The following is a 13,712-nucleotide window of genomic DNA, read 5'->3' as shown; positions in this document are numbered from 1 at the left end:
CGTGTGTAGGCGAGGCCCCCCTGCTGAGGTTGAGGGCTGGGGGCTTGGATCCTGGCTCATCCTTAGCAGCTGTGGGATCCTCGCCGCCTCCCCACCCCCATTCTTCATCCCCAGCAGGGAAGCTGGGGGGCGGGTGTCTGGTGCAGGAGCAGGTCCAGTGAGGAAATGCAGACCCACCCGTCAGCTCTGCTTAGGATGGAGAACTCCTACACTTGCTTTTGGCGTCCTAGGTCCTCGGGGCTCGCCATCTCCCCAAAACTGGCCGAAGTATTGTGTGTCCCTTTGTGGAGGTGGAAATATGCGGAGCCGAGTATGACAACAACAAATTCAAAACAACAGTTGTGAGTAAGTTGCCTGGGTCCTTCCTTCTCCTCAGCTGCAGGCGATGCTGGGCGCTGGGGAGTTTGGACCACGCTTGTGCCATCCAGCCTCGCCCTCCATCCCTCTTGCCTGCCGCGGGCAGCTCAGGGAGGGAGAGCAAGGGCCGCGTTTTAGAGTTGAACTCGGACCCTCTGCTCTGCTTCTCAGCCAGTAACGCACGGCGGGAGGCCCCGCCCAGGCTCTGGCTCCCTGCCTCATGACACAGCCGCCCTCACCTGCTGGTCCAGGGCCCAGAGAGGATGGAGCTGACCTGAGCCAGAGGCTGCAGCCTGGCCGGAGTCATCCTCTCCCATGGAGGCAGGGAGGCCCTGAGAAAGGCTTTTCTGCCATTTGAAGCCGGGAAGGAACCGTGAATTGCCGGCCTTTGAAGGCCTGGCTCCCTGCCTCTGGTGCAAGGTAGCCCCCTGAACAACTCCCGTCCTGAGCCGTGAGACTCGTCTTTGTGGGAGGGGAAAGTTAACTAGTTCCCGGGCTCGCTCAGGTTGGTTCTCCCCTGAGAACTCCAGAACCCACTCCTGCTTCGGAGAGCCTGACCCATTGCCCTCAGCAGACGAGGGCCGTGGCTCTCCCCTCTTCTCCTTTTCTCTCTTCCAAACCCACCTGTTGCTGCTCTGGCCTCCAGCTCCCATGCCTCCCACATCCCAGAGTTGAGATGCGAGATCTACCGGGGAGGTGGCCTCCTCCCCTCTGCTTGCTGAGAACCAGGCCTGTGATGCCCCTGGGGAAAAGTACCTTCTTAGATCTTGGCCTAGATGTGAATTTACTTGGTTGCTAAGGGGATTCACAGCCGATGGATGGAGCATGGTTTGACCAAGAGGGGGCAGGATGAATGGGGCTTCTCAAGGTGCTTGCCTCTCCTTCCAGATGACAATGGCCTAAGCCCTGTTTGGGCTCCAACGCAGGAGAAGGTGACATTTGAAATTTATGACCCCAACCTCGCATTTCTGCGCTTCGTGGTTTATGAGGAAGATATTTTCAGCGATCCCAACTTTCTCGCTCACGCCACTTACCCCATTAAAGGCATCAAATCAGGTAAGACCCATTTTAATTACACTGCTCATTTTGGTCTTGGCTGTTGCTCTGAAAACATTGAAGCAGCCTGGTTTTTATTAAATTGTCGGTAGCTGGGATAGTTGATGGCCTGAGAGTTGCCATGAGCTGGGACAGAGACCAGGGCAGCTGGTGGGATGGGATGCTGGCAGGTCGCCATCAGGGATCTGCATCCGAAACGGGGTTGATGATCCACCTGGCACTGTGGTTTGATTTCATTTGGAAAGGTTAGAAGCTGCCTCCCCTCAGTCAGGGCCAGGGGCTGGCAAGGCGCTTGGAGAAAAGAAGAGGCCTGAGCTATGGTCTTAGATGAGCCCCTGCCCATGTCATCCTGGGCAGACCCCTGGGCTGTCAGTGCATCACCTTCCTCCTTTATGAAAGTGGGGTTGTTGATTGGCTTCTCGTGATTCTCTCTCATGCTGAACGAAACACACAAAACCCTTCCAAACTTTGCGAAAGGCCCTGTACTTTGAGACATGATCATAGATCCTTCTGGATTCCTCGAGAAATCACTGCTTCCCTGTTGTTTTCTATGGACCATTTTTTGAAAGAGAAAGATGACTCTTACTTGAGTGATTTATGCACAGACGTGGTCCTTGCTCTTGCTGTGGTCTGGGAGCCTTAGGTCCCGTTTTCCACTTTGTAAAATTTTTTTCTAACTTGGAACATAACATATTCTTTAAATTTCTGCCTTTCTTTTTATCATAAACCTGATCATTTCTCCTGCTGGGCGCTTGCCCTACACGTAGGCATGTGGGGTGCGTGTGTGTGCTCCAGTTAGAAAATGCAGGTGCCAGGACCCATCCTGGGGTGTTGGAATTCAGCCGGTGTGGGTGGCCCAGGAATGTGCATGTCAGCCCCCTCATTAGATGGCACTTTGAGAAAACCGAGACCTCAGCTGCCCATCTGAATGGAGGAAACACATTCCTAAGCAAAGGAGGAGATTAAACAAGAACTTGAGAAATGTTTAAACAGTCTGATTATTTTTTAATACTTTAGAAATACCATTTTCCTCATTTAATAGCAGCTGCAAACACGCATTCGTTAGGTCCCAGATGCCTGATGTTTGCTAACCGTCTGGGTGAACCTGCCCGGCCTGGAACCTACCTGAGACCCAGCTATTTAGCTGCAGTACTTTACGTGCCGTTGGCCTCTTTCAGATCAGCCAAAGAAGGCAGGCTTCTGACCGATTTTTTTTTATGGTAACAGTGCCCACCCGTTTCTCACACATTTCCTGGCCTCACCCGCACAGACCAGCGGCTGTGCTGTTTCTGTCCCCCCACCCCTTACGTGTCCTGACCAGGGTATGAGCAGTGGAGCCCCTCCCAGCCACCAAACTGTGTCTAGTCTTCTAGAAGAGGCTAAGACGCAGCCTGGAGAGATTTAAAAAATAAAGAACAGCATCTCAAGGACGGTACAGAATGTGCCTCTCCCCCAGCTGTGCGCTCCTCCCTGTAAGACCTCGTATTCTGCCCCGCTGCTGCTGCTGCTCCGGCACATGCACACGGAAGGCTTGAGGTGGAATGAACAGTACCTCTGTGTGTAAGGCACGGGGCCTTTGGAACTTGGAAATAAACTGCCCATTGTCATTAGGCATGTGCTTAAGCTTTTAAGCCAGCTGCAGCTCAGCACAGAAGGAGAACAGTGTTGACTGTGCTGGGTGCCCCAAAGTCTGTCTCTTTTACTCCTCCCAGCACTCCTGTGAAAGGGGTCTTAGCATCTCCACTTTTCTAATGGAAGCACTTTGGGTCCTGCAGCTCTTAATGAACTAGCTCAAGGTCACACACCTGTCCGACCTGAGCTGGGATTCAACCCCAGCAAGTCTGACTTCAGACCCCATGTTCTTTCTACTGTGCAGCCCGTGCCAGACCCCATGCCAGAGGCCACCCCTCCTCCGCAAAGTGCCAGCATTCAGATCCTGTTTCAAAACAGGTCTCTCTTACCCTTTCCTCTCTGACACAACCAAAACCAACAAGAAAAACGAGATCCAACTACCTTTAGTCCAGCTGGCAAACCCCTCTCAGCCCTGATCCTAATACATACAAAGGGCTGCCCTTCCTAACGAGGCTCGGGCAGTGAGAGGAGGCACAGGAAACGAGGCCTCCAGCCAAGGCCTGGGACAGAGCTCACAGCCGCACACTCGGGGGCTCGCAGCCGTGTGGGGCCGCACCTCAGTGCTGGGACCCAATCCCTGGAGCGCTCGGCCCCCCGACCCCCACCCGGCACTCAGCATTTCTGTGCATCCTAGAAGCCGGTCACCACCTAGGCTGACAGCTTCCCCCAGCGCGGCTCATCAGCGATGCAGAGGCTCAGCCCCATCCCTGACCTCTGGAGGCAGAATCTGCCTTTTCCTGAGACCCACAGGCCATTCACATCTTTCACGCACATCACATAATTCCTGCTACCTGTAAGGGGAGGATAAGTCAGAAAACTTTCTCTACAGCAGAATTCAAGGTGAGCAGTGTCACCAAGCTCCTCCAGGGAAAAGAGTGTGACCTGAGAATTTTATACCAGCTCACACTGTCACTCAAGTATAAAATCAAAGGATGGATGTGTTCAAACAGGCACAGTCCAGGGATTATACGTCCCATGAGCTCATACTGCAGAGCAGAGAAGACAAACTGAGCCAGCCAAAATATCGACGGAAGAGGGCAGTAGGAAGGTGGGGAGCACTGGGTGCCTGAAAAAATGCCCGCGTTTCATTGTGTGTAGTCAGAAAAACGACACCGAATAAATAGTGAGCTCCAGTTAATGAAATGTATGCTAACATCAGGAAGATGCATACAGGAGTCTTCATCTTTCCTTGGCAGGTGAAGTGAGTACCACACACATGCTCGATGGGTGGGGGGATGAATGCAGCACGAAGCACAGTAAAAGGTTAATGCTGAGATCGCGGTGGTGGGGCAATGTATGCCGGGTCCTATTCTTTCTGTTTTGCTGCTTAAATACCAGAAAAACTAGCCTCCCCTCGTGGGAGATTTAAGGTTACAACATGGAATGCAAACATTACACACCATGTCGATGGAGAAATAACAATACAGCTTACCCGACGAGAGGAGGGCAGGACCAAAGTTGGAGGGTTATGTAAGCACGCCAGTTTCATCACAAGCAGTGCAAAGGGAGAGGTTCAGGAGGTATCACGTAGAGGCGATAAATCAACAGACTCCAATGTGCTCTAAGAGAAGTAAGACTCATCATCCAATAAGCCAAGACCTGCACAGAGCAAACAGCCTAAAAGCCCTAACCGGGGCCTTGCTTGCCCTGGAGAATCCATAGAGACAGTGCCGATACCAGCCTTCGAGGTACACATCTCCACTTCTAAGTCAGACACAGCCATGGTAACCTAACGGGCTATGGTGTAGGTCAAGGATGCAGCTTGGATCCTGCATTGCTGTCACTGTGGTGTAGGCCGGCAGCTATAGCTCTGATTCGACCCCTAGCCTGGGAACCTCCATATGCTGCAGCAACAGCCCTAAAAAGCAAAAAAGATACATAAATAATTATTTTTTAAAAAGACTTAAGCCAGAGTAGATTATTTTGTATAAATGGTTTAAAAACAACAAAACAAAACACAGCCCAGATGGTGTGGCAAGTATAGTTGTGTAATTTGCGGGCAGAGAGTTAAGTAGATGAAATTAGTATTTGGTCTGTTTGCTTCCTTCATCTCTTTGGCGAGCGCATAAGTATGATAATCCTAAGACTACAAATTCATGTCTATTATATCATTTTTTGGGGGGGGGGTCTTTTTTTTTTTTTTTTTTTTTTTTTTTTTTTTCTCTTTTCGTTGGGCGCACCTGTGGCCTGTGGAAGTTCCCAGGCTAGGGGTCTAATCGGAACTGTCGCTGCTGGCCACAGCCACACCACGCCACGTCTGCAAACAACACCACAGTTCCTGGCAACGCCGGATACTTAACCCACTCAGTGAGGCCGGGGATCGAACCCGTGTCCTCATGGATACTAGTCAGTTGGGTTCGTTAACTGCTGAGCTACAGTGGTACTGTGATTTTTTTTTTTTTAAGGGAAATGAATGTGTGCATAGCCTGTCTTGGAAAGATACTATGAACAAGGGTTCCTTCTAGAAAAGGGGTTGTGAGTGGGTGGGAGCAAGACTTGCATTTCAACTGTGTTTGGCTATTATCTTGCATCAGAACAAGCAGACCAACCTCTGGTATGTGCTGCCTTAAGCATTCCTTCATGGGGAGGCGTGGGGGGGACTCGGCCCCTCTCAACCCGCTGCTAAATCAAAAGAAGCATCTAAATGACTGTCAGACACAGGTCCTGATTGTAAAGAGGGAATGGCTTTTAGAGCAGGATGATCGATACTGCTGTGGGCTGCCAGGGGGCAGGAAGACTTCTTCCCATTGGAAATCTTTAGAGATGAAACACTCCCCTGTCCTGCGCGTGCAAAGGGCTAAGTGGAGGAAATGGATGTGGGCATTTATTACTCCTCTGAGTCTTCGGCCTCGGGAGTATTGAAAGAGTTGAACCACAGCTGTAGTCACTCTCAATTCAAGGTGCAGTGTTCCGTGGGTTTTAATTTCTTCTGAGTGAATCATTTTCATTTCTAGGTGGCAGATATTTGTAACTTCGCTTCTCCGGGTGGACCTGTCGGTCACGGGTATATTCCGCAGCCCCTTTGCTGACCGTCAGGGTGGGTACCTCTGGCTTCCCGGAAGCCAGCCCCCAGCCCGGGCACTGACCTCTCTGGCTCTTGAGCCTGGCCTTTGAGCCCTGGGGTCTACAAGAAAGTGAAGGTCTGCCCTTAACCGCCTGCCTTTCTGTTGTTTTCCCATCTGCAGGATACCGATCTGTTCCTCTGAAGAATGGGTACAGTGAAGACATCGAGCTGGCGTCCCTCCTGGTTTTCTGTGAGATGCGGCCAGTCCTGGTGAGTGGAGGCACACCAGCGGGGGTTCCCTGAGCCACATCGACTGGTGGGCTGTACGCGACCAGTGCGTTCTGTGGGCTCAGGGACTGGGATGCGTTGAGAATTGCCTAGCCAAGCGTGCCACGTCGTAATAGAAGGATGCCTTTCAGCTACACGTCTCCTCTGAGGTCTTAAGTGTTTCCTTCCAGCAGCTTTTTTTTTTTTTTTTTTTTTTTTGGAAGATGCTGAACACATCTCTGAATAGGTCATAGAGCTGGAAAGGGGCAGGTTGCTGGAAGTGGCTGACTTTCGTTTCAGCCAGAGCCAGGGAAGAGGATGCCTTTCTAGGTAAAGCCGCTTTCCTGCGGGCTTCTCCCCACCTGCTGGTCTCCCATAATCCCTGCCAGAGGTCTCAAGTGTCCCGTGAAGCCTTGTCAGGGAAATTCACAGGGCTCCACTTCCCACTCTGAGTGGCACTGCCTTTGTGGTTCCCTCTGGCCAGGAGGAGCCTGCCTGCTTGGTCCTTTTCGTTTGCAAAGACCTTGAAGATACTTAGTCTCTCTTTTGATTTAACCAGTTTGGGGGCTCTTGGTGGAAAGGGCTTGGCCTCCTTAGACTATGAAATGGGATGCGGTAAGGTTGGTCAGGACACAGCACCAAGCTGTGGGGAGTTCAAGTCTTGGGTTTGATGGCAGGAGATGATCTGGATTGGTACCGTGGTTCTGGAGCCTCAGCATCTTCCCGACGGCTTCTTAGAGAGGGAAACCCACGAGGCTTGTGTTTTTGCAAGGCCCCATGTGCAGCCGGTACAGCCTCTCCAGATCTTTTCATGCCTCCACCGCAAAACGCAGTGTGGGCTGAGCACGTGTGGTCACTCCAGGCCTCTTGGGAGAACCTGGAAAAAACTGTGGTCCCGGACCCCAGCGGGCTGCCACGGGCTTGGTCAGGTCCCCCGGATACACATCTTGTTTTCTTATCCTGATTGTCCTCTGGGAGCAGAAACCACCGCCTACACTGTTGTTCTTTTGGTTTTAAGAATAACTAGAGATTTGGAAGTTGCGTATCACACAGCGCTTGGCAGATAGTGTGTCTTTTAAACAAATGGAAGGTCTGTGGCAACCCTGTGACCAGCGAGTCTGTTGGCACCCTTTTCCCAACAGCATTTGCTCTCTTTGTCTCTCTCTGTGCCACATCCTGGCAGTTCTCGTATTTCAGACTTTTCCCAGCTTGCATGGTTATTACGTTGTTAGGATGATCCATGCTCAGTGATCTTGGGTGTCACTGCTGCGGCTTTGCTCAGGAATGGTTCGCATTTTCGAGCCATCAAGTATTTTTAATGATGACAGCATCCTGTCAACATGATTCTTAAATGCACTGGAAACCCAAAAAACCTTTGCGCCTTGGCTTTACTGCACTTTGGGCTAAATTGCAGTGGCCTGGGCCCCACCTGCAGCCTCTCCCCAGTGGGCCTGGATGACTGGACCCACCCAGTGAGGAAGGGAGGTGGCCGAGGTGGGGATGCCTTTGAATCTGTAGTCCATGCAGTAAAAACTCCGAGGAGAGGACAGGCTTTCTGCATAGCTCTCTGCCTTATGTTCAGTTTCTGTAACCTTGATAGTTCCCACTTCAGGGCATTGGAGAAGCAGCAAGAGGGACGAGGATGTGGAGTTCCCGTGGTGGCTCAGTGGGTAGCGAACCCGACTAGCACCCATGAGGACTCGGGTTCCATCCCTGGCCTTGCTCAGTGGGTTAAGGATCTGGCGTTGCTGTCAGCTGTGGTGTAGATCACAGGCGCAGCTTGGATCCTGCAGTGCTGTGGCGTAGGCTGGCCGCTACAGGTGCGACTGGACCCCTAGCCTGGGAACCTCCATATGCCGTGGCTATGGCCCTAAAAGACAAAAAGACCAAAAAAAAGAGGGACGAGGATGTGAGATGAAGAGGCACAGTAGTTGGCGGGGGTGGGTGGGGGTGAAGAACCCCAGGGACCATTTGCTGGTATAAAATAAGCTCATGATGAAACTGTCTGCAAAGAATAAGAGGCTGGATAATGGAAGGTTTTCTATTTTGAAACAGATTTTAAATGTTAATGGCTTAGACTTCATCAAAAGCGGTGCTTCTGTGAAAATTACAGTTTGAACCTTAAATTATGGATCCAAGAAATCACCTTCCATGAGTCTAAGCAACAGACATGCTTGGTCGTCAACGTGTTTAGAAATTCCTTCCTTCCTCCACCAGGGTGAATGAGTCCGTCAGCCTGGTAGTCCTTGTTGGGGCCCAAGTCTTATATTTTTCTTCTTTTAGAATGAATTATGCATTTGTCAATTTATTACTGATAAAACTGAGGTCTTTAATAAGTCCATTAAAAGGCTTAAGCCAGGAGTTTCCAGTGTGGCTCAGCGGTAATGAACCCGACTAGTATCCATGAGGATGCAAGTTCGATCCCTGGCCCTGATCAGTGGGTTAAGGATCCGGCTTTGCTGTGAGCTGTGGTATAGGTCACAGACTCGGCTCAGATCCTGCATTGCTGTGACTGTGGTGTAGGCCGGCAGCTATAGCTCTGATTCGACCCCTAGCCTGGGAACCTCCATATGCTGCAGCAACAGCCCTAAAAAGCAGAAAAGATACATAAAATAAATAATTATTTTTTAAAAAGACTTAAGCCAGAGTAGATTATTTTGTATAAATGGTTTAAAAACAACAAAACAAAACACAGCCCAGATGGTGTGGCAAGTGTAGTTGTGTAATTTGCGGGCGGAGAGTTAAGTAGATGGAATTAGTATTTGGTCTGTTTGCTTCCTTCATCTCTTTGGCGAGCGCATAAGTATGATAATCCTAAGACTACAAATTCATGTCTATTATATCATTTTCCCCCTTTTTTTGAAGAACAGTTGCAGTTTTTTCTTTTCAAACTTGGGCACCTGATGCTGGGGACCGTGCTGTTGGGTGTGGTGGGGGCTGTCCCACACCCTGTAGGAGGTTGAACAGCATCCTCCCCTCAACCTCTTGGACCCACCGCACCTTGTATGATAACCAGGAGTATCTCCAGACACGGTCAGACGTCCCCCGGGCGGCACGACTGCCCTCGGTTGAGAACCACTGCCCTCAAGTGCGATCATAAGCCCGTTCACCCGTTACCTGACCTTCGCTGGCATTGACACGACTGACCGTTACTCCCCCAGGTTGGCCCCTTAGAGGGACTCCGCGTACAGACGAGGCTCTCATGAGCCTCTCCCCGGAATTACCCTTTGTCTCTGTTCATTCGCAAGTATTTCCTGCGGATTGATTCCAAGATCCGGAATCCCTGGGGTCAGTTCATTTAGCAGGATCATAAAATTGTAAAATCCGGGCCTTCCGCGAAAACCTGGCCTAAGGAGGCTTGAAGGCGCTTGGCCTAGTCACGCTCCCCCGCCCCCTGCCGGATCTGGCTTCATCCAGCCGTTGCCCGGGGAAAGGGAGCCAGTGCCTCCCCTCTGTACATTCAGTCTGTCTGCAGACACGTTCATGGGCAAAGGCAGTGACCCAAGTGGTGGCAGATGTTAGCGGGTTGGCATTTGTCTCCACCCTGCTCTGCCAAGCTCTCGTAAGCAACGTGGAAGGATGTGAAGAAGTGAAGTGAGTTGCTAGCACCGGCAGGAGAGAAGAATGAGTCTCTTCAACAGAACAAGTGTTTATTCGGACGTGCCTTCCTTGCTGAGGGAAGCTTCACGTATCGAGGGCTGGTGGGGAGACCATGGTAAGGGTTGGCAGAAGTTGTGGGGTGGTGTGGGGTTCCCAGGGGAAAGCCGAGTGAGTGCAGATTCCAGCTCTGCTGCCGCTTCCCCAGCTTTTATTTAATCCTACACCTGTCACCTGGTCCTCCGCCACTCACAGGCACGGCTGGGGCTGCTTCTCCACAGTGCACCGAGGGTCGTGCTTGGGAGACCTGAGCTTTCTCGGTGCCCAAGGTCAGACCATGTTTTATTTATCACCCTATCCCGGCGGCGCCAGGGCGGCACTCTGGTAAACAGCTTCCAGAAAGCCTTGTCTGAGCAAATGATTGATCCAGTGGGTGCTGAGCTGGAGTTTACTTATAAAACATTCAGTGCGATAAGAGTTTAAAGCCCCAGAAAACTGTCTGTAAGCACTGTGAGCCCCTTTGGAAGAAGGCATTTAAATGTCACAGTTATTTTAAATGTCACAATTACTTATCAACTCTGTTACTTGGTTAGCTGTACCTACGCTTTACAAAGAGTATTCTTTTTAGGGCCACACCCACGGCATAACCGGAGGCTCCCAGGCTAGGGGTTGAATCAGAGCTGTAGCCGCCGGCCTACACCACAGCCACAGCAACACCAGATCCTTAACCCACGGAGCAAGGCCAGGGATCGAACCTGCGTCCTCATGGATACTAGTTAGATATGTTTCCACTGAGCCCCAACGGGAACTCCACAAAGAGTATTTTTTTAACACATTTTATTTCCTACTAGATTTAACTCGAGAAGGAAGAAAAGGAAGGAAGGGGGAGGTTGGAAAAAAACCCCATAACCACATGGATACAACTACTGCTAGCACTGCGGTATCTTTCCTGGGCCTCATGTTTTTGTTTTTGCCTGTGATTATTTCCACAGTTGGTTCATATAATATGTATGAATATGTGCCTTTTTTCCACTTCAGAGATTCTGTTAAGCCTTTTTCCGTGCTATTAGGCTTTTCAAAGCCATTAAATGCCTCTTTCATCAGGTGGAGGCCCCTCATTCACTTAGCCGTTCCCCCCCTGATGGACATTTAGGTTGTTTGCAGTTTTGGACTTTATAAATAATGAAGGTCTTCATATAACATTGCCTCAAAATTATTTCCTGAGGCTAGCTATTGAGTAATGGAATAATAGATCAAAGAGGGAAAGAAGAAAATCTTATTTTTAGATACATGTTGAATTTGTCTCTGGAAGTAAATAGTTTCTTTTACGTTGATGTATTATACCCAGTCTGGCTCGTAATTGAAAAGGGCCCGTGAGCTGTGGAAGAACGTGGGGCGGGGGAAAGGAAGCAAACTTGAATGTTCCTCCCGATGATCAGAGATGGGCAAAGCGGGCAGTATCTGGAGGGTGCCTTTCAGAAAACCGGCTGGCACAGGATCTCTGCGTACTGATCCCGGAGCAGACAGTGCTTAGCTCTGTGGGAGCAGGAGCCGGGATACCAGGGGTAGAGTGGCCGGGGTGGAAAGACCAGGATCCGTGGTGCCTCAGGAAGCGTAGCTGGAGCAGATGTGTTGATGCACACACAGGCCTGTGGTGGAGTGCTGTGCCCCACCCTCTAAAGTCCTAGAGGATCAGTAGTGGGTGCTGCACTCTGGAGCTGAGCTGGTCCTGCTTCTTGCGATTAGGAAAGATTTTTTTATGCTTCAGAGACCTGGAGGCACCTGAAAGACCCTGCGTGTGTGTCAAAAGCTGGAGTTTGCCCGGTGCTGGTCCCAGCAGAAATGGCTGTGCCTACCATGACCCAGTGACTTGATGGGACTAGCAGATATACAAAACCATGAGCATGCAATGGAAAACGGGGCACACGGCAGCAAGAGGAAGACAGAACCAGCTGGATACCTGGTTTGGGTGGCTGGCAGTTGAAGTAGAGCTGCAGGAAGCATCTGATGAGAACCCTGACACATTAGAACTCTATTTGGAAATCCTTGAAATCTCTAAAAAAAACCTTTTAGAATTTGAAACCAAAAAGTGTTCTCCTGCATTTAAAAATTCATTATATAGTGAGATCTGCAACTGAACCCAAAAGACAACATGGAAATAATGTCTCAAATCCCAGAGCAATGCCACAAGATGGAAAGCATGAAGGAAAAGATAGGTCATGTGCACCTGTCCTCTGAGCCTAACATGCAAACGTTTCCCAAGGACAAAATGGAACAGAATGGTGGGGAGCTCCTAATGAAACAGTTAATAGAGGGAATTCTCTGATTTGCCCCTTGAGATGACTCACTTGGTGCCTGAAGGGATGAACAAAAAACACTCAATACCCCAAGTCATAGCTTAGTAAACTTTCCAACACATCAAGTTATCTAAAAAGAAAACTAAATAAATATGTATCAGACTTGTCCTCTTAGGCACTGGAGACCAGGGGAATTCAATGCCCAGCCACCCACTTGCCATGTCAAGACCATAGGAAAACATCTATGGATATGCACATTTCCAGAAACATCATGTATCCCATTCAAGAGAGATCTCAATCTCATACTTGGCTAGAACTGAGAATAATCAAATATCAGCAAAACCCAGGAGTTGCGTGGTAAAGGCATCCTAGAAGGTTTCGACATTTATACCTCTGAGATCAGTAGCCAAATAAAGCATCCTACAAGGGGAGAGTTAATTCTGGTATTTTGATTTAAAAAGGGAACGTTAAAGAAACTGAAGATAACTATGCGAAGAATTGAAATGCAGAGGGTGGGGAAGATCAACAGAAACTTGGCTAAAGTAAAGATTAGAAGAAAAAAAGATATAAAATTAAAATGGAATGGATATAACTTACATTGGATTTAGTGAATGGGTTGAATCCCATTAAAAAGAAGTGAAGAAATTCAATGTAGTGTTTAAAGGAAATCAGCCTACAACAAAGGTTAGGGGAAAAAAGAGAATGAGGAGTAACTGGGAAAAATCAGAAGGAAAGTTAATACTAAAGTAGACTTTATGATAAAAAGTACAAAAGAGCATCAAGAGGAATGATAGGCCAATGAGAGACTGTTCGGTTTTCAAAAGGGATGCAGGAGTCATAGATGTGTAATTAGAAACCAGCCTCACTATGCGAAAATACATACAACAAAAGTCCTTACAAATAAAAGATTACTTTTAGCTTTCAGAATTTGAATGTCTGATATACCAAAAAAAAAAAAAAAAAAAATCACCAAGGACAGATGATCAAACTAATGTGCCTAACAAGTTTGATTTGAGAGAGACATGCACTTGGAGGATACAAAGTCTAAGGCACAGTGTTTTCTTCTATTTCTCAGAAACTTGACTGAGTACCCGGTCGCAAAGAAAACCTTAATATGTTGTAACCTGATAAACTTTGAAAGATAGAAAGGTCATCACAATGGTCTCTAATTGAAAAGAAGAAATTCCTAGATGAAAGAAAAGAAATAAATGACCCCCAAAGTGGTAAAACATGTATGCCCTAAGTATGTCTAGGAGAGCGCTTGCCTTAAAACTGCATAGCAGATTGAATATTCATCTAAACTTTTTAAAAAAGCACGAAGAAAGATAAAAGCCATCTGAATGAAACATAAAGCAAATGCTGATTCATTGAAAAGATTGATTAAATAAACCCTTTGCCTGCTTAATAAAGGAACAAGGTAAGGGCAAAAACATTTAAGAGTAAATATTTAAAAGGTGACTGAACCCCAAATAACGAGAGGCTAAGTTTGAAGAACTAGTGCA

The 13,712-nt window shown here is 48.8% G+C and overlaps 1 protein-coding gene across 3 annotated transcripts in view; it reads left to right on the top strand.

Annotated features, from left to right (window-relative positions):
• PLCG2 (phospholipase C gamma 2) overlaps positions 1-13,712 on the top strand; it is a 169,947-nt gene that overhangs the window by 135,774 nt on the left and 20,461 nt on the right. For all 3 annotated transcript variants that reach the window (XM_021093743.1, XM_021093744.1, XM_021093745.1), the window contains exons 29-31: positions 231-345; positions 1,246-1,413; positions 6,231-6,319. In XM_021093743.1, the coding sequence (XP_020949402.1) occupies positions 231-345; positions 1,246-1,413; positions 6,231-6,319 (372 nt within the window). The remainder of the gene's footprint in view (positions 1-230; positions 346-1,245; positions 1,414-6,230; positions 6,320-13,712) is intronic.

This window comes from Sus scrofa, chromosome 6 (genome assembly GCF_000003025.6).
Source record: "Sus scrofa isolate TJ Tabasco breed Duroc chromosome 6, Sscrofa11.1, whole genome shotgun sequence".
Taxonomy (NCBI): Eukaryota; Metazoa; Chordata; class Mammalia; order Artiodactyla; family Suidae; genus Sus; species Sus scrofa.
Note: the sequence above shows the minus strand (reverse complement) of the source record. Positions and strands in the feature narration are given on the sequence as shown.